Source organism: Rutilus rutilus (genome assembly GCF_951802725.1).
Source record: "Rutilus rutilus genome assembly, chromosome: 2".
Lineage (NCBI taxonomy): Eukaryota > Metazoa > Chordata > Actinopteri > Cypriniformes > Leuciscidae > Rutilus > Rutilus rutilus.
The window spans coordinates 17,127,741-17,146,823 of record NC_140210.1 but is presented as its reverse complement, the minus strand read 5'-3'; the positions used below and the strand labels follow the sequence as shown (position 1 = coordinate 17,146,823).

The 19,083-nt window shown below is 36.7% G+C and overlaps 1 protein-coding gene and 1 long non-coding RNA gene across 2 annotated transcripts; both read right to left on the bottom strand.

Annotated features, from left to right (window-relative positions):
- Nucleotides 1-247: 247 nt before the first annotated feature.
- On the bottom strand, nucleotides 248-2,763 carry apela (apelin receptor early endogenous ligand; the record flags this gene model as incomplete). The annotated part of the gene is made up of 2 exons (XM_084400997.1): nucleotides 248-336; nucleotides 2,661-2,763. 2 exons carry the CDS (start codon nucleotides 2,761-2,763, stop codon nucleotides 248-250), a joined length of 192 nt encoding a protein of 63 aa, XP_084257123.1.
- Nucleotides 2,764-8,770: 6,007 nt separating this feature from the next.
- On the bottom strand, nucleotides 8,771-11,080 carry LOC311286084. Its single transcript, XR_014626476.1, has 3 exons — nucleotides 10,761-11,080; nucleotides 9,493-9,620; nucleotides 8,771-9,406 (listed from the first exon to the last, which is right to left on the bottom strand). It is a non-coding gene; the product is annotated as an uncharacterized lncRNA (long non-coding RNA).
- Nucleotides 11,081-19,083: the final 8,003 nt, after the last annotated feature.

The window sequence follows — 19,083 nt, the reverse complement described above, 5'->3', positions numbered from 1 at the left end:
GAGTGGTAAACACCATTCTCAAATGAAGTGCACGCACTTGTTAGTCAAGAATCAGTTTGTGTTGTCAAGGAGTCACAAAAGTAAATTCAAGGTATTTCACGATTATTTGTCAGCAAATACATGCTAGGAATGTCCGAATTTGGATTTGCTAATGATGCTCCCCTTTGATAACTCTTTTTCAATATTTGCCCATTCCTCAGAGTAATAAAAGGGAATAAATAGCCAGCATGTGAACTAAAGTCTCACCTCAAGGGAATGGTACTCTGGAGTGAAGAGGTAGACAACGCTTCTTTGGGCAGTGGTGTCTGCGATATTTCCGCCTCAGGTTGAGAAAATCTGGAAAGGGAGGAAAATAAAACACTTGTCAGGGCTATGAACTATTAACCTTGAGTTACTGTATATCTCATGTCAAGTCAAGTCACATTTATTTATATAGAGCTATATAACAATACAGATTGTTTCAAAGCAGCCTTATTCGTTCAAAGTTATCTGGCTTTTAATAATGTTCTCAAAACGTTAGCACAAAACCATCTATCATTCATGAACCATTTTTTAAAAACATATTAGTTGGATGTTCGTCTAACATTTTGTAATGTTCCTAGGCCTACCTAATTGTTTCAGAATGTTGAGAAAACATTTAAAAATAATGTTTGCTAAATGGAATGTTCTCTTAATGTTCACATAATAAAAAATAATAATAATTAAATATTAAAAAAATTACGTTTTGAACATTCAGAAATAAAGTTCTCATAACTTAACGGAAACATTCTTAGAACATATTTTGTCGGCTGGGTTAGTTCATTGTAGATTTTATTTGTTGAATTTATAGTTCTGTGTGAATCGTCTATGATCAGTTCAAGAGAGATCAACCGTTTTTTTTTTCTTCAATATTGACAATTTGATATTTTGGGGGGTTGGGGAGATGTAGGCTACTCCCCACCCCCCACTCTCCCCAGATTTGGGTGTTACCTGAAATAAAATCAAAATGAATGGTCTCCCCAGTTGGTAACAAACAATCTGGAAGGCAATATAACAATCAGAGGTCTTGTGATAACGCTCATGTCACTTCCCTCCATAAGCAGCTATTAGATTCTCTCCCAGAGGCGCAAGGACAATGGCACGGTGCGCACGGGAGGAGAACCGGGCGCTTTTATATCTGCCTTTGACTAAAGATATGCGAACTCCATGTACCTCCCTCTCTTTCTCTCTTTCACCGCAGTCACCCTATGCTAATGCATTATACCTATTGTGCTAAACATCATGACTAACAATGAACGCTGGTGCTTGATCGCCCACGGGCACCAGATTAATTGCGCATAGCCGCCACAGCAGCGGGAGATTAGAGTGTAGCCACTATACACGTAGCCTAAATTACATTTAGTTATAGGAATAGGCTATGTCTCAGCGTTTAGATAAAAGCAAAACTACCAAAAACAGTGGACAAATAAATCGGTCTCGTGCGTAATTGCGGTTTATTTACAACTTTGCTATATTCAAGTGTAAAATTCATATAGGTAGTCCTATTTAGTAGCCTATAGAATTGTAAAAAACACACATTTATTTTCAAGTCAAGGGTCAAGTGTGGGCTTAGTGAAACCCAAGCTCATTTCTGGAGTTAAGACTGAACTTTTCAGAAGCGTCAAGCGCCACTTAAAATCCACTCAAAGCAGTGACCCTAAATCAGCCATGACTGCGCACAGACCACTAACCAGGACAGACCTAAATATGCCAACAAGATCTTGGTTTACTAATGAGGTGACGTTTATCCATAGTGACTCGCGGTATTGGGTGAATGGGTAAACAGTTTGTGAGGTTTACCCTTCTACAAACTTTCAGGTATACCCGAATAGGCCTATAGGCTATTCAAAATGTTACAGCCTATAATGTATTTAGATTAAAATGTATTTTAAAAAGTAATTTGTCTTTAACTACTCCCCGTGAACAACAAGTCACTAACGATTGGCCTATTTGTTTTACAAACCCTCAGTACACAAAACTTCATTTTGAGACGATAACTCAGTTTAATAGGCCGAAGTAAATCAGATGTTGATTCAGTAACCGCTCTGAGGGGGAGCGATTCGTCAGACTGATTCGAACCATTAAAATAACCTGTTCATAAGAGTCATTTGCTTTTGAATCTGTGAATCACAAATATTATTTTTTGCGTGATGTCCGCAAGGTTTTTTTTTTTTTTTTTTTTTTTACTATTTCACTATAAAACTGCCTAATTTAGACCACAAACTCACAGCTCGGGTAAATTGTTTATAGGGTATAATTTCGCTGTGGCTTCAGTTGGGAGCGGTGATTCAAATTCATTCAGTGCGAAGTTATTAGCGATTGGTTTAGAGCGCGGAAAACCTCATTCCAATTTAGTAGTCCATCAAACAGATTCAACAGAATCACGTGTGATTCAATACTAAATATGATTTCCTGTAATTAATAGGCATCTAATTAAATAAAATTGACATGATATTTTGAGCTAAAATCGTATAAATTAAGTTAGAAACTTAAAATTGCAGGTAGGCTACATCAGCCAGCAAAAAAAAAAAATGTTTTCTTAATTTGCAAGTGTTTTGATCCAGTGCTACACCACACAACACACAACATCATTTTTGTCGATATTCAAATATTTCAATTAGCTGAATTAATATATTCTTTACCCCAAAAACCAGGTCTTGGGATACCTTGTTTCTCGGCGCTGGTGATGAACAGAACTGTCAGCAGCAGCAGCAGAAGGAGATAGAGAGGATGGAAGAATCTCATGGTGATGCTGTGTGAGGTTCGCGCAGACCCGAGTGTCCTCAGATGTGTCCGGTATACCTTCGAGGGCAAATTCTGTGAATATGCTGATAACGGACTGTAGAAATCCTGTTATGTGTCTTTCGGTCTCAGTATTTTTTTTCTTCTTCTCGGAGCTCATATATAAGATTCAGTTTTAAAGTGGATGCGCAGCTGCAGTCAGTTTTCACGCTCTCCAACTTTTCCAAAGTTTCAGATAGCGATATTCACTTTCTTCTCTCTCCTCAGAGGGATGGATAGGCTAGCTAGATAGATGACCTGATGAGTGGGAATGTCCAGTCGAGACAATATAGCTTCACCCCCTCTTATACAGACAAGAGAAAGGGGGAGGAGAGGGTACAACAGAAGGAGGGGTATGGAAGACCTAAAACTGGGTGGGGACATGGGACATCACACACACACTTTGCACACACACACTTTGCATTGCACATATTGACTTCACATGAATTAGGTAAGAAAGCTGGCAGCTGAAAGGACCCCCCAAAAACACACATAGCTTGAAATAAGTGTTTGGAAATTATACTTAAAATTTATTTGTGGTGTACATGAGTCCAAAAGTCTCTAGTCTGCTTCTTTTTTTACATGAATTTTGCCCAAATAATATTAAGAATAGATAGGTATAGACAGATAGATAGACAGATAGATAGATAGATAGATAGATAGATAGATAGATAGATAGATAAATAGACTGTAGAAATGATATGACCAATAAGTTATAACAACATGCATTACTTTAACTCATCAAAATAAGTAAAGCAATTATTTTTGTAAGTTATACAAGACTCATTTTTAAATTCATTTTAATGTAATTTAATTTGAAATAACTTAAATAGCCATGTTGATTGTACTTTAAAAAATGTAACAGTAATTTAGGTAGATAGATATATAGATAGAATTTTATAATAATTATTTAAGCATTGTTTAAACATTTAAACAAATATTAGAATTCAGACAAGTATAGAAAACAATGCTTTTTTTTTTTTACATCAAATGTACAAATATTATGCCAACAAAAACATACAAAAGTACAAATAAGTGCACAGCAGTATATCTAGACTATTTTCAGCTTTAACTGCAGACAGATTTCATTGTGAGGCTTTTGGAAAGGTATGTGGATTAAAAAATATATATTTACATATGGTGATAATATATGTGCAGTTGAGTGTGTCTGTTTTTGGTTAGAGATTAGCACTGGTCAAAGAGGTGTGTGAATTATTGGCTGGCCTGGTCAGTTAAGTTTGTGTGTGTGTGTGTGTGTGTGTGTGTGTGTGTGTGTGTGAACGAGCTGTGAAGTCCTGATTATAGTGTAGCTGTTGGATCTATGAGCTCTCTCTTTACTAATGAGCTACTATTGTACTTCACTACCTAGAACAAAACCTCACAACAGGAGAGCCAGCCTGACACACACTTACACACTGGCCAAAGACTGTTAAAGCTAATGTTCACCTTCTTCATCAAAAGTATAGATTTACATGGTCTAATACTCATTGGCTTGACTTTTGCAGGCATAAAATGCCATAAAACCAAAAAATGGAGCAAAAAGACAATTCACAATGGCAGAGCATTAGAACTAGAATTCATCACTCAAAAGATAAATATAGTTTACATTAGGGGTTAAGCTAGGCTTTAAATGGAGCCAGTGTTAATTCAGGAACACCCCTGTGTCATTTGCATGTAAACATCGCATTGAATGATGTATATTATGCTCCCTTGTGCTCAAGTACAAAAGTGGAATTTTTTTGTTGGAGACAAAGTTGCAAAGACTGTTTACCCTAAAACCGACTGAATAATGGAAGAGTCACTTTCTAATGGACAATTAAGAGTGAGTTTTAGCTCAGAATGGCTTTTCTTTGTGTGCATGCTATTGTTCAGTCATGAAACTAAACTGGACAGATACCTTAGTGTGTTATGGGTCCAGTATGGTAATGTTATTAGATTTACAGATACCCCATGTGTCTCCGTGCGCATGTGCGTTATAATGAGCCGGAGTCGCGAATGGCTTGGCTGTGCAAGACAATGCGTAAAACTAGCACGATATGCAAATAACATAGCAGCTCCATCAAGCAAACAAATGACAGTAAATATCAGATCGTTTGTGGGAGTATTTATGTGATTTAAGCAGGGTTTTGCTAATTGAAATAAACTGAAATAAAATATAAATAGAAGATGAAAACCTTAAAGTAAATGAAAATTAGAAATGTTGCCTTTGCAAGTAACTGGAAAATGCAATGTGCTGGAGTAGATTTTACATAGTGCTTGACTTTTGCATTGTCAATATAAGATCTGGACCAAAAATGTATGCACCTCTTGAAGAGGTGCATCAATTTTTGGTCAAGATATTGTATTGACAATGCAAGAGTCAAGCACTCTGTAAAGTCTCCTTCAGCACATCCCAAAGACTTTCAATGAATTTAAGGTCTGGACTCGGAGGTGCCAATTCATGTGTGAAAATGATTGTTCATGCTCCCTCACAACCATTCTTTCACAATTTGAACCTGATGAATCTTGACATTGTCATCCTGGAATATGGCCATGATGTGTCTTCCTACATGACTGTTTAAGGCATGAAAAGCTACACACATCAGTTTACTGTTAGAACTGTTGCCTAACATACAACATTGCTAGAAACATAATAATTGCTGCAATAATGATCCACCAAGACTCTTAAGCATTTTACTATTCAAATCAAAACAGTGTATTTGTATGTGAAAAAAAAAAAAACACACACACAAAAAAAAATAAAAAAATAATAATTGAATACAATTTAAAATAAAGCTATTTCAAAATATGAATAAAAACTAATAGTGAATAAATAATACTAAATAGTCACCTAATAAAGTGTGTAGAGAGAGATTTAGAGATAATAAGTGTGCCTTAGTTGACCTCTTGGAGTGTAAGTGTGTGTTTGTGTCCATAATGAAGTGCATATGTGTGCAAACCGAGTGTGTGAGCCATATGTGTGTCCACTCTTTGACCTTTCTCATGAGTGTGACCATTTATCTCAATTCGTCTTTGATATACTGGGCCTGTCATGGAGTTTTAGTGTGCGTTTTAGGTTGGTCTGATATAGTGCAGCTGTCATGGATGCTGCCCATCCTTATTAAAAATCCATTTGTGCCAACCATGTGTGTGTGTGTGTGTGACTACACATCCTCTGAGCTTTTTTTCATGTCAATTAGGATTAGAACCCAGCATGTAACTAATGGACGAGGTGGACAGCCCGGTATTTCAGTCCAAAGACCAGCTTTATTTGACCCCACGCGAGTGTGTGTGCATGTCTGTTGATGTGTGTGCAGATACCCTTATTTATTGCTTTATAGCGTTTGCAAAAATGTTCCTCACCAGTGCCATGCATTCTGTGTGTATGTCTTTTAATTCTCCCTGGTGATTCACATTGCCCCCTGCCAATTATTCCCTCAGTTTTAAATATGCTAATGAAGTAGCATTCTTATTCGGAGCCACCTGGCATCCATGGAGACTGATACCTATAGACTAGAGCGCATGCATGAAAACACAGGCTTGGCGAAGATGTTGGGGTCAGTTTGCTCGTTGACTCGTAATGAAATCACAGACGCAGCATGGTCTGGGTGGGTGTATGTCTGTGACTGTGTGTGTGTGTGTGTGTCGTAATGTTTGCTTTATTGGGGATTAGATGTCATTACTTGGATTAACCTGCCTCCTCAAATAATCCCTCTGCTTAGAGACGTGTGTTACTGACTCCACCCGCTGTACCGACACACACACACACACACACAATCCTGAGGAAGAAATTTAGATGCCTTAAAGTGTGTTAAAAAAATTTATATATATATTTATAATTTATATCACAGACAAAGCAACAAGTAGCATATAAAAAGGTAGAGACATGTTACATGTAAAATTGTAAATGTTGACTGTTGAATCTCTGCAGAACAGAGGAAGAATTTTCATATGGAACGTGCTGCTTTATCTTTACACACACACACACACACACACACACACACTGACCTTAAAAACACCCCTGTCCCAGCAGGCAGAGGTCGAGTCCATCTTTCAGGAGCAAGAGCACATGATGTGTCAATCAGCAGATAGACACACATAAAAAAGTCTGGAAGGGCAGTGAGAGATTTTTGTGTCTTTTAAAATTCTGAAGAAAATACTGATGTGCCCCTGAACAACACTGTTCGGGTACAAAAAATGATGAATGAATGCAATTGAATGAAAGCAGGCCTATTTGAACTAATAAAATGTGGTACTTGTGGTACATCATTTACTTGATCTAAAAATCTATTTTTTCCAGAGAAAGTTATGGTGTCAATGTGTCTAATTCTATTTATAAATGTATTAGATTATTAGATTATAATCAGGATATTTGAAAAATAGTTAAGATTCTTTAACTGAACAGAAATGTTTTTTTTTTCTTTTGGCCCAGCGCTGAGTTCAAAGTGAGAGTGTGATTGTTTGTGCCAAGTGCGTTTGTATAATATTGGTTCAGTGTAACAGGAAGTGTTATCAGTGTGGGGCTTTGTTGACTGTTGCAATGGCAGATAAGAGTGGCATTCCCCATAACCTTTCTTCCTCCAAAACTAGATTACTACCCTCCCTTTACAACACACACGCACACACACACACACACACACACACACACACACACACACACACACACTGAGAGACAATACCCCCTTCTGAAGTTTACAACTCCAAGTAGTTACTGCCAGGAAGCGCATACCCAAACTACTCCCCCAACATACTCCCTTCCTCCAACATACCCATGTAGGCTCCTCTCATATTATATATATATATATATATATATAAACACAGCTATATTATGAAATAATTTAGAATATATACAATTCCCTTTTTAAAAATACAAACACTTTAAAAAGCTGTAGACCAAAGAAGAGAAAATGCCTCGTTTGGTAAGGTTGTAGGCCCTTTTCACATTTTGTCTTAAATTGGTCACTGAATGTCTGTATTTTGTTGCATGAAAGAATACCACTGTAAGAAAAGTAAGAATACAAAGAATTTGTAAGAAAGGCTTTAGAATCAGAGCCTGCATGGTTGGCTTTTTCCAAGTAAATAGACAATGTACAGAGAATTAAAAAAAATTGCTAACCAATTTATTTTTTTTCCCAGTAGAGGGCGCCCCGTATTCTGTTTTCATTTCACTACCGAAATTACTTTTATGCAGTATGTCAGTTTTATCAGTAAATGTTAATTAACTGTATGGGACTCAACACATATCAGAAATTATATATTGTGAATTTTATTTCCTTTCTAACCGTTCTCAAGTGTTACACTTGAAATTGACCTGCAGCATCTTGTACTAACAAGAAGAGCACATGGTCATGAAACTGGACACTATGTAACCTCACTTTCCATATAGGCCTATAATTTGAGACAATGTAATCTAGATGAGTGGATTTTAATGTCATGTAAACATTTTAAGATTAAGTGCGTATAGGAATGTCATTTTCAAGATCCTTCAATGGCCATAATCCAGAGTTAGCAGTTAGTTAGCAGATCTTTATATCTATAGTGACTTACACAAGACTAATTACAGGGGTAGTTGTCCTGCAGCACAGTGGTGTTAACTGCCTAGCTTAAGGGCACAGTAATGGCTCATATTACCTGAACCAATAATTTTGAAGAAATTTTCAGTGCAACTCTTTCATACTGAAAATTATATTTTATTACGGGCCAAAATATATTTGAAACAGGGAGTAAATATAAGTTGCAAACAGCATGGTTGACTATATAAAATGTGCTACTTATATTTAGACTATGGTATGGTTCAAATATATTTTAAAACACATAAAATGTTCTACAGGGAGCAATAAAACTGTTAAAAAAAAAAAAAAAGTTTAATATAAAAATGCAGAAAGTTTTCTGTGAGGTTGTGTTTAGGGTTAAATTATATAATATATAGTTTGTACAGTATAAAAATCATTATGTCTTTGGAAAGTCCTCATAAAACATGGAAACCCAACATGTGTATGAGACAATATTCTCATTTTTATTTTGAAATATATACATTTTTTGTGGAAAAATAAATAAATAAGTGACAACTAAAAAAGGCATTCAATAAAAATACTATATATAATATAATATATATTTTTTCACAAAATACATTCAGCAATATATTTTTCTATTTTAACTGCCATGAGTTACCTCCACCCACTTTAGATAAAGTTTGCCCAAAAAGCATAATGTGTAAAAAAATTTTAATTAAATTAAGACTCCACCAGAAAGTTTTTAAATCATTACAAATGTTAAGCAGATTTAGATGGGTTTGGATTTCAATAAATCCTCTTTACCTTTCTTTACTGGTTAATTACTTACTGGGGTCATACATTCAAGCCAATCAGAAACAGCTGAGAGAAATCGCATGTGTCTTGAGGGTGAACTGAAGTCTATTTTCAGTCTCAGAGATCTTCAGACACAGTTTGTCTGCTGATTAACTGCATATGGTGAGCCAGGCCTTTTATCCAATGAGCACCAACAGAGAGATTCTGTATGTCTATGAAACGTGTTCATGGTATCTCTTGATTGGCTTTGGTGACAACTTTTTTTTTCTTTGAATTGTTCTTTTGTTGTGTTATCTTCTGTTCTGTCTGAGTGTAGTCATCTATGGGACACACGTATAGACTTTAGGTGACATTTTGATTTAGTCATTTTTTTTTGTGTGTGTGTTTGGATAAATAAAGTGTTTACCTTGATGGTCTGTATTATATGTGTAGACTGCAGCCAGGCCAAATAAGCACATGATAGTAAAAGCAATGATGATGAAGACCAACTCAAACTCTGAAAAAAGAAGATCCATAACACACACACTTCCACCCCTAAACACACAGAGAAAGAGAGAGACGAAGGCATTATATAAAATATGATTACAGAGCATTAAGCAGTTCATTATTTCTCTCAAAAAGGTTTTAAAAGTGAATGTAGAAAAAAAAAAAAAGTGTGAAAAAATATGCAGGGCCTTTAAAACTTAAATGCAAGATTGATTGAACAGGGAAAATCCATTAACAAGCTGCATGTACTCAGAATCAATAAGCTACATTAAGATGTGCAGTTGTGTTGACGAATAAAGCGAGCCTTAGAAGATAGAGCAAAAAAAACACACAAAAAAACTACAAATTAATGCAAAGAGATAATGGTTGTATTGCAGGGTCATGATTAGTACAATTTCCAAATTTGGTAAAAAAAATAGCCTATTACATGAAGATCATAACTTTTTGATATGAAAAATCCACAAACTTAAATTACAGTGTTATCCAGGGTTATTACCTAAAACTAAAACCATAAAAAAAATAAAAAAATAAAAGTACTTACACCTTACTATAATATAAAATATTTGTATTTCATCTAGTTGCCTAGGCATCATTTTCATTTAGTTAACTTGATGTATTAAAATGACTAAAACTGAAATAAATTAATTTAAAAATAACTATATGGACATTAAAAAACAAAAACTAATACAAATTTGAAAAGCACAACAAAATTACTCAAACTAAATAAAAATAAAACTGAAAATATAAAGCTAAAAACTAATTAAATATACTATCTGTAACAGTATCTCAATATATCACTAATAAAAATGGTGTCATCATCAAAAAAATGTCTATTTCATAGACTTTTAATTAGTTATTGCATATCATGCAAAATGAATTATTTTGAAGTCAGCATTTTCTTTTATAGGGCCTTAACGTTGTGTGTAGAGAGAGAGAAATGGATTTAAATACCTTGTTTCGCTTGCTTTCAACAGCATTCAACCCATCAAACCTCATTCCATTTATACCACACACAGTATGAAACATGCTTGTGTGCGTTAGATACTTTTACAAGCTTCTCACACAGAGCAATCAAAGTCCACTTCTTCCTGCTTCCTTACTGCTGGCTATAAACCGTGTCAACGTTAAACCCACTCATACTTAAGGTATACCTACAACAGCCATACACTTGCTGTCTTTATTGTTTACCTGAGTAAGCAGCCGGATCCAGTCCAGGTGATGAGGCTTCAAGCGCAGTAAAGATAGCAGCATACTGGTCAAGTTATGTGCACAGCACAACTCATCATATTTGATCCTGACCTGGATTGACCACGTTGCATGACATCAGTCTTGAGAGGCCTGTAGGTTTAGACGATGAGTGGCTCCTCAAGTCTTTCTTTGATATCACTGCCTTAGTTATAAGAAGAGAACAAACAAAGAATGCCACGTCACAATTGAAACTAGTTGAACCTGTTTTTGTTAAACAAGTGCAATTTTTATCCTAAAAGCAAATAGGCCTACAGTTCATTGACGCAAAAAGTGGGTATGCGCTATATGCGGCGTATAGGGGCGCAGCACCATGGGGGCGCCAAAGCGATGGTAAAAAAAAAAAAATATATATATATAACAAATAATTTTTTGGGTATTTTCTATATGTAGCTGCTGTTGTCCGTTTCTAAATCATTTCTGCATTTCCTCAATGTTATATAACATTTTAGAGGACTAACAGGCGCCCTCAGTGTGTGAGTGTGTTCATCTGAGCCTCATTGGTCTGTCACTGCTCATCAATGTCAGAATATTTGAGATGACCAATCAAATCAAAGTAGGCGGGCTTTATGTTCGGAGAAGCTGCTGAGCGCGAATTTTAGCAGAGCGACTCGACGCTTCAGTTTATGGTCAAGTGCGAGATAAGATGTAAGTAGCTAAACTAAACATTTCATATTTGACAGTTTTTTTTAGGTCATAAATGTTAAACGAATGACAAAAATAATCAGGCAAACTAATAAACTTTTGTCTAATTTCGTCATTTTGAACTGAAAATAGGCCTATGTAAAGTCACGCATGTAATGTAATATGAGTATAAGAAAAATTAACAAAGCCGTTTTCATCATAGGCACAAGATTAATAATGAATGTGTACATATTGAGAATTAATATAACACAATTTGTAGCCTTCAGCAAAAAAAAAAAAAAAAAAAAGCTCAGCTTTAGGAGGGGAAGAGACAGGGCAAGATGAGGAGACTAAGAATACAGGTAATACAGGTAACGTTAAATACAATGCAGGCATTGAAAAATAATCTACTGCTCGGTAACATGGTTTTAAAGCTATTTCTTACACTTTTTTTTTTGCCCTTCAAACATCTTGAAATGCACATATCAGAGAAATAAAAAATTGAACTCCCTAACAACCTCAAATTTAGGACCTCTTTGATTTTAAAGCCCTGTCTACGGCCCTGAATTAGGCATAAGATCAGTAATGAATGTGTACATATTGTGAATGAATTTAATAAACTTAGTTACCTAGATTTCCTAGTAGCTTTCAGTAAATTAATGTTTACTATGTTGACTTTCTTCACTGACAGACAAATGTGAAAAGCCTATATCAGTCAAAGCTCAGCTTTAGGAGAGGAAGAGACAGGGCAAGAGAAAAACAGAGAAAAAGAGTGTGATGCTGATCTGATGAGGAGAGAAAAATAATCAGCTGCCCACTGACATGATTTTAAAGCTATTATCCAATTTTTTTGGCTTTCAAAACATCTTAAAATGCACATATGTAGATCAGAGAAATCAAAATTTTCTCAGAATCCCCTAGCCTACCTCACATTCGGGACCTCATTGATTATAAAACCCTGCAATATGTATGTTAATGACACTAGTTAATAGTGAGCATTAGACCCTAAACCAAAGTGTTACCTTTTTTTTTTTTTATCCTAGAATCGCCCCTGGTTATTGGTCATATTTTTCACTAGTCTTCTGTTTTTATCATTCTTTTTTATACAAAACTATGTAATTTATTTTTATTTAAAGGGGTGTTTGTCTTTTCTGTTTCCACTAGTGACACCAAACATAACAACAAAAATATAGATTTTGAGAAGAAAATTGTTGCTGCATATCCCTCTGACACTGGGTAGTTGCGCCCAGGGGGCCAATGTTTCGGAAAAAAATGAAGCTTCCCCAGGCACCGCCATTGATTAGCAGACCCCCACCTGCTGCTAGCATTCCATTGACTCCCATTCATTTTGGCGTCACTTTGACAGCTCTGAAATTACCGTATGGACAGGAGGAGAAGCTCGCGGGCAATCGGGGGGACATGGAGGCAAAATGACAAAATAATTATTCAGAATACTTAGCAAAAGTTTCTCCTGCTCCAGCTCATGGACAGCTCCTACTCACACTCTCCGTCTCTGCAAGTTTCAGAAGGGAATGATTCAGATTTCTCTTGGCACAGCTACTAGAAGACAGAGAAGTTGCTCACGTCACATCTACGTCGTCAAGCTCAGTTTGAGTCTGCGCAGTACGCTCAGCCATCAGGAAGTAAGTGCTTCTAATTTACTTAACTTTTCTCCGTTGAATCCAGTGGGGGTCGTTGTGTCCAGTTTATATACTGTCTATGGTTGCGCCCCTGGGCCTACTGCAATAGGCTACTTGGGATCTCTAAAAATGAAATGGTGTCCGTCTTGGCGATAATGAAAATGACCCATTTTAATTAAAACACTGTTATGAAAATTAGTCTTGACAAATAAAAATATGACATGAAAATGTGTCCAACAAAATATGACTAGAAAAATAACACTGCTAGATTATCAATAATGCAATGTTTTCGAAGGAATATTTGCTGCATGTGGTGAAGCTAAAAAAAAACTTGATCTACATTGAAAAAATATGACGTGAAAAATAAAACCGCTGGATTATTAATAATATCATCAATGATTTTGAAAAAGAAACATCTTTTATTCGATTATCGATTATCATCGCATATTGTTGTTGAAAATAATCCAATACGAATCGAGTCGCATCTGCAGGCAGTGCTCAGAAACCATTAGCCAGTCGCGTCGCTTTAAAGTGAATTACCCATTATGGACAAAATGCATGGAAAATTGCGGAGGACACAGATTGGGCTGCTGCGGGAAAGGTTAGATTTAGATACATGATCCAAGTTCTCCGAAACATGACAGTGCTTTAGGCCTATTTATTAGAGTTCAAACAAAATCATAGCGTTTACTGTCATGCCCTGTCGGCCTTTGACAGATGCGTGTGCTGTTTAATGCCTCTGGCACGTGTTTTCCTCAGCAAATAACTTACATTTTATGCTTATATCTTTATTTGTAAATCTTAGAAAGTTCCGTGAGTATTTCAGGTTTGCGTATTTTAACAACAAACTTCGCAGACTTCAATGAACGAGCGCATAGGGGGCGCATGCGCGTCAAACAGCAGGAGAGAATTCTGAATCATTCGAATCAATTCTGAATTCTAAATCAAATGCACATTTTGCTATATATATATATATATATATATATACATATACACACACACAGTATATATTTATAGAAATTGAGTGGGTTTAAAATTCTACAGGCAACACAAGTAATCATATTTATGAGAGCGCTCAGTTGTTGTCAGAGATCTAGTCTGCTAGTAAAGCCCCTAATAGGACTGGTCCTGCTGGCAGAGCGCGAGAGCCGTTATAGCCATTCTACAGCTGTTACTTTTCAGCGCCAAAGAGGGATGGTGGCTTGCACCCTATTGGTAAAGTTCCTGTTCAAAATGATCTAAAATGAAACTGATTCTCGAGCAGGTTCATCCAGGAGATTGATTTCGTTGGACCTGAAAGATGCTTATTTTCATATTCAGATAGCACCACAGCATTTTCATTCAAAGGCGTGGCGTACCAGTTCACTGTCCTCCCCTTCGGACTATCTCTGGCCCCAAAAACATTCACAAAATGTGTTGATGCTGCTCTGTCCTTGCTAAAAGCAAAGGGAATGCGTGTCCTGAATTATTTAGATGACTGGCTTGCCATGGCGCAGTCAGAGACTGTGTTACAGGAGCACAAACGTGAGCTGCTAGATCACACGCGTTGTCCCTGGCTGACAGTGAATATGCAGAGAAGCGTGCTGATTCGGTTAGACAATACCTCAGTGGTTTCATAAACCACCATGGTGATCTCCAGTCCAACTGTACAGGTTGGCGTAGAGCCTCCTGTTATGGTTCCGGCCTCTTGTCAATCCGGGCAGTACATGTACCCGGCCAATTAAACCAGGACTTGCTTTCGAGGGCAGAGTAGTCCACGGAGAATGGAGATGGACCAGACGAGGACCTCTTTAACTCAGCAGAGAATGTGCATTATCAGCTGTTCTGTGCGCTGACACAGGCCCTAGGGGTGGATGTGCTTGCCCATCGCTAGCCAGAAACCCACAAGTATGCCTTCCCATCAGTAAAGTCCCATCATGATGTCTCTATGCAAGTAAATAGAAGGTCTACACAACCTGGTGCAGCGTGAGGAACCTAGATCTTGCCCCTTTGCCGGTTCTCCTGTCTTTTCTACAGGAGCGCTTAGAGAACGGGTGCACGCCTTAAATGCTCAAAGTATATGGCTCACTGGCCCGACAGTGGAAACGCAACTAATGAGCGCTAAAAGCAGTTCAGGCACCACTCGCTCTGGCTTTTGGCTGATGCTGTGGTGTGTATTTTAATTCATATATTCTTGAGAGTATTAAGTGCTTAGCTTGACTTGTTGTTCTTCACTAGGTTTGGTGAGCAGAGCACCCATGACGTTGCACTTGGCATCAGCATGGTCCTTCCCCTGCAGGGTTGGAAGAACTCAGCTATGTTGTTAACAGACGACTGTCTTGTCACTCTCGCTGTTCCTGCTGTTGTGCATTAGCTTGGGGTTATTGTGTCGCACTCATAGTTTCAGGCAGTTATCTGTTGACTCCTTGCTTTTTGATTTTATACGATCCCCATAGTGTCAGCAATTGACATAACGTTGAGTGTAGGGCTGTCAAATTAACAATTAAATTTCGAATATTCCTCAAATTTAAAATAAAAATCCACATTCGAATCAAATGCAAAAATGTGCATTCAAATTTGAAGTGTGCGTCAGATAGTCGTATCAGCATGAGATGCGCGACGATGATGTAAGAGTTTTAATGTTTTTGTTAGCCTATCCAGTTTAACCCTCTAGATGCAGCGCTGCTGCGTTGTTTGCAGGAATAGACAAGCTCAATGCGGAGAAGATCTTGGTTAAGTCAAAGCTTTTAAACGCAAAAAAGTACTCTGTGTGATTGGTGCTTCCGCTCTTTGCATTAAACCATGCATAGACACATGATGGTTTATAATTGTTTTATGCAATTTACAAAATTATATTTGATTTATATACGTTATAAATCACTTTTTACTTTTTTCATGTTATTTCATTTCATTGCTTTGATTATTATTATTTTACTCATTGCGCCCTCTTGTGGCTTCAGGAGACAAGCCAAAATCTTTTTTTCCCTTAACTGAAATTATGCCATTTAAAGTAGAATATAATTTGAATATTAGCCCTATTGTTTAAATATATAATTCGAATTTCGTTTTTCAGCCATTTTGACAGCCCTAGTCGAGTGAACCGAACTCAAAAGGGAATGTCTTCGACTTCGGTTATTGGCTACTCGTGTAACCCTGGTTCCCTGAGAGGAGGGAACGAGATTGCATTAGCGGCCGACCTAATCACTCAGAGTCTTAAGCCGGGTGCACACTGTACGATTTATAATAGTACTTTTACGTATAGTTCGATAGTACTATATGATTATCATACGAATTATATACGAATAGTGCGATTGTTGCTTGTCAGACTTAACAAACCTCGCTGTAAGCCATGTCACACTGTAGGATCTCAGAACGTCGGTAATGTCATACTGTATGATAGTCAAGAAGACGCATTAAAAACGGACGTACATAAGGAAATCTCGTCCAGAGTTTTACATCATCAATCAGTGACTGAGTGAGCTGCATTACACTACAGAGAAAGGTGTAGGCATAGGCCTACACAGAAAAACCTACAGGACTATTGAATATTTAGGTATAATCTGTCATCTTTTACTCAGCCTGTTGCACCATATCTATATACATACATTTTAAGCTTTTAAACTTTTAAATGTACCATCATAAAAATTATCCATTTGACTCATCATCAGTGTTTGTTCCTTTAAATTCCTAAAATTGTTGCTCTATTTCTGACAAAAAGCTATTGTGTGACTTGGCTAGTACTCAAGTCATATGGACAATGCTTGAACCCCATCCCAAGTTCTCAATACAGAATGAAACACACAGCTTGAGCCACTTTTTATCTTGTAAATGGTTTAAAAACTGGTTAAACTAAAAAATGTGTAACTTCCTCATTTAGGGTCATGAATGTTCATGCAAAGTTTGGACACATAGATTTGTTTGGAAAACTTTTGCTATAACTTTGTGCGTCGGGGTCATCTTGAATATGAACTACATGAGAACTTAGGAAATGTAAGACTCAAAGTTTACTCGAAATTAAAGATTCATCTTCTGAATCATTCAAGGAAATTGTACTGTTTCCTTATCTAGTTGAGTTTCGCAGTCATAAAATCTGTCAAAGGATGCTTTTGGTTGCTAGTTTTTTAGATCTCAATTACTAGACTGTTGCTAGTAATTTTACTCTCAGAAGGGTTATGGTATAACAATAAGGCAGAGGCTATTTTAAGTACAGAATAAATACTACACTATGAACAAATAATGTTTGATACTATTTATACTTAGTGTATAAACATATTTATACTTAGTGCTATCTATACAGTGTGCAGATTGTCACTACAAGAAGTTGTGACAAAAATATAACACCCCTAACACAATGTAAATAACACAATATAAACAAATAGATAGGAATGATTAAATTCCTTGCATATTTTATATTTTTAGTTTCTGACAAGCTACAATAGAGGCTTTCTGTCTTTAGTGCTTTTCTAACACTGGTGTTAGTCTATTTTTGGCAAATTGCATGGAAACCAATGCAGGTCTGTTTGACCCACAACACAAAAGTTGTACCCAGTTTTTTTTTAACACCACATTAGGATTAATGAACCATATGTAATAGCATTGTTTATGTGTGTTGGTCATACCTGTAGTGTGCACACATCTCTCTTGTATCACGCCATGCAGGGTAAAGAGACTGAACACTACCAGAGAGAAGAGAATTGTGTAAAACTCCATCTCAGTGAAGGGAGAGGCCATCTGCTCCGGCTGAACGAGCAAACACAAACTCAATGCAAAATCAGGGCATCACTGATGATACCTCAGCACCACTGTGGCAGAAATACTATAGCAATACTGGTACATTATCAAAATAACTCCACTGAAATAATCTTGTTCATCTGAGCTCAAACTGCAACACTACAATCAAAACGCTCCAGCACTCGTACAAATGTTTGGATTACGACAACGCATGACAAGGGATGCAAAACACACATATGTAGTTATAAAACTCCTTACTTACATGGACTGCTGCACATAAAGGCATCCACTTTGAAGTCTCTGTACATTGTTTTTTATTAGGTTGTGCGTGTGCACCTGTTTGTATACAGTAGATACTGTAATATGACGAGGGGTTAACCACAATGAGTGGCTCATATTGCATGGTGAGACTAACTACGGTTCAACCCTAGATGCCAGATAAAAGTGATAGTAGAGGTTAAACTGCCATGAAATCCCAGCCTGACTGTCCTGCTGTGCCTATGTGTGTTTGTATGTCAGTGCATATTTTGGATGGATGAATGAATGAATGAATGATAGATGGGTGGATGAATGAATGAATGAATGTATATTGCAACCTTGTCTTTATGGGCTTTTGTTCTTTTTAGACTAGTAATTTAGCAATCACTTTATTTAATGGAGCGTGTATAATTTAACAAAACCGAATATTTAATCACCTTCTTATTGTTCGGCTGTACAAACAACGTAGTCAAGTCCACTTGTCTCCCATAAATATACTTTTTGACCAAACAAATATTTCCTTGGTGAGAATACAAAATATCTTGTTGGTCAATGCTGGCTAGTCTTCATGTGCCAACTAATCCCCACTTTCCATAAATGATTGCGATATATCCATGTTCCAAATCTTGAACGTCTTCTCTTGTTTTACAAATGAGCTTCCGTGGTGGTAAATACCTTCAGATGCCTGATAAGTGATTAAGAGTCTTTGTTCTACTAGATGTTTATAGAGTTATAGCCCACACGCTATTATCTACAGGGGTGCACAGTCCTTGCTCTCACACCTGCCTGTAACGTTCAGTTGAACCTGAAGACCTTGACTCTAATGAGTTCCCAGGAGAAAGAGTGAACACCCCTTATTTAGAAGTTGAAAATAGTCTGGCTTCTCTTTTTTTCAGGACATTATTGTAGGACTATATTAATAATAAGTATAAGTATGTTGTGCAAAAAAAAAAAAAACTAAACAATTAGAGATTTATTTTTAAAAGATTATTTTGATAAAATTTTGGATGACCAATTTTTTAAATAAATAATAA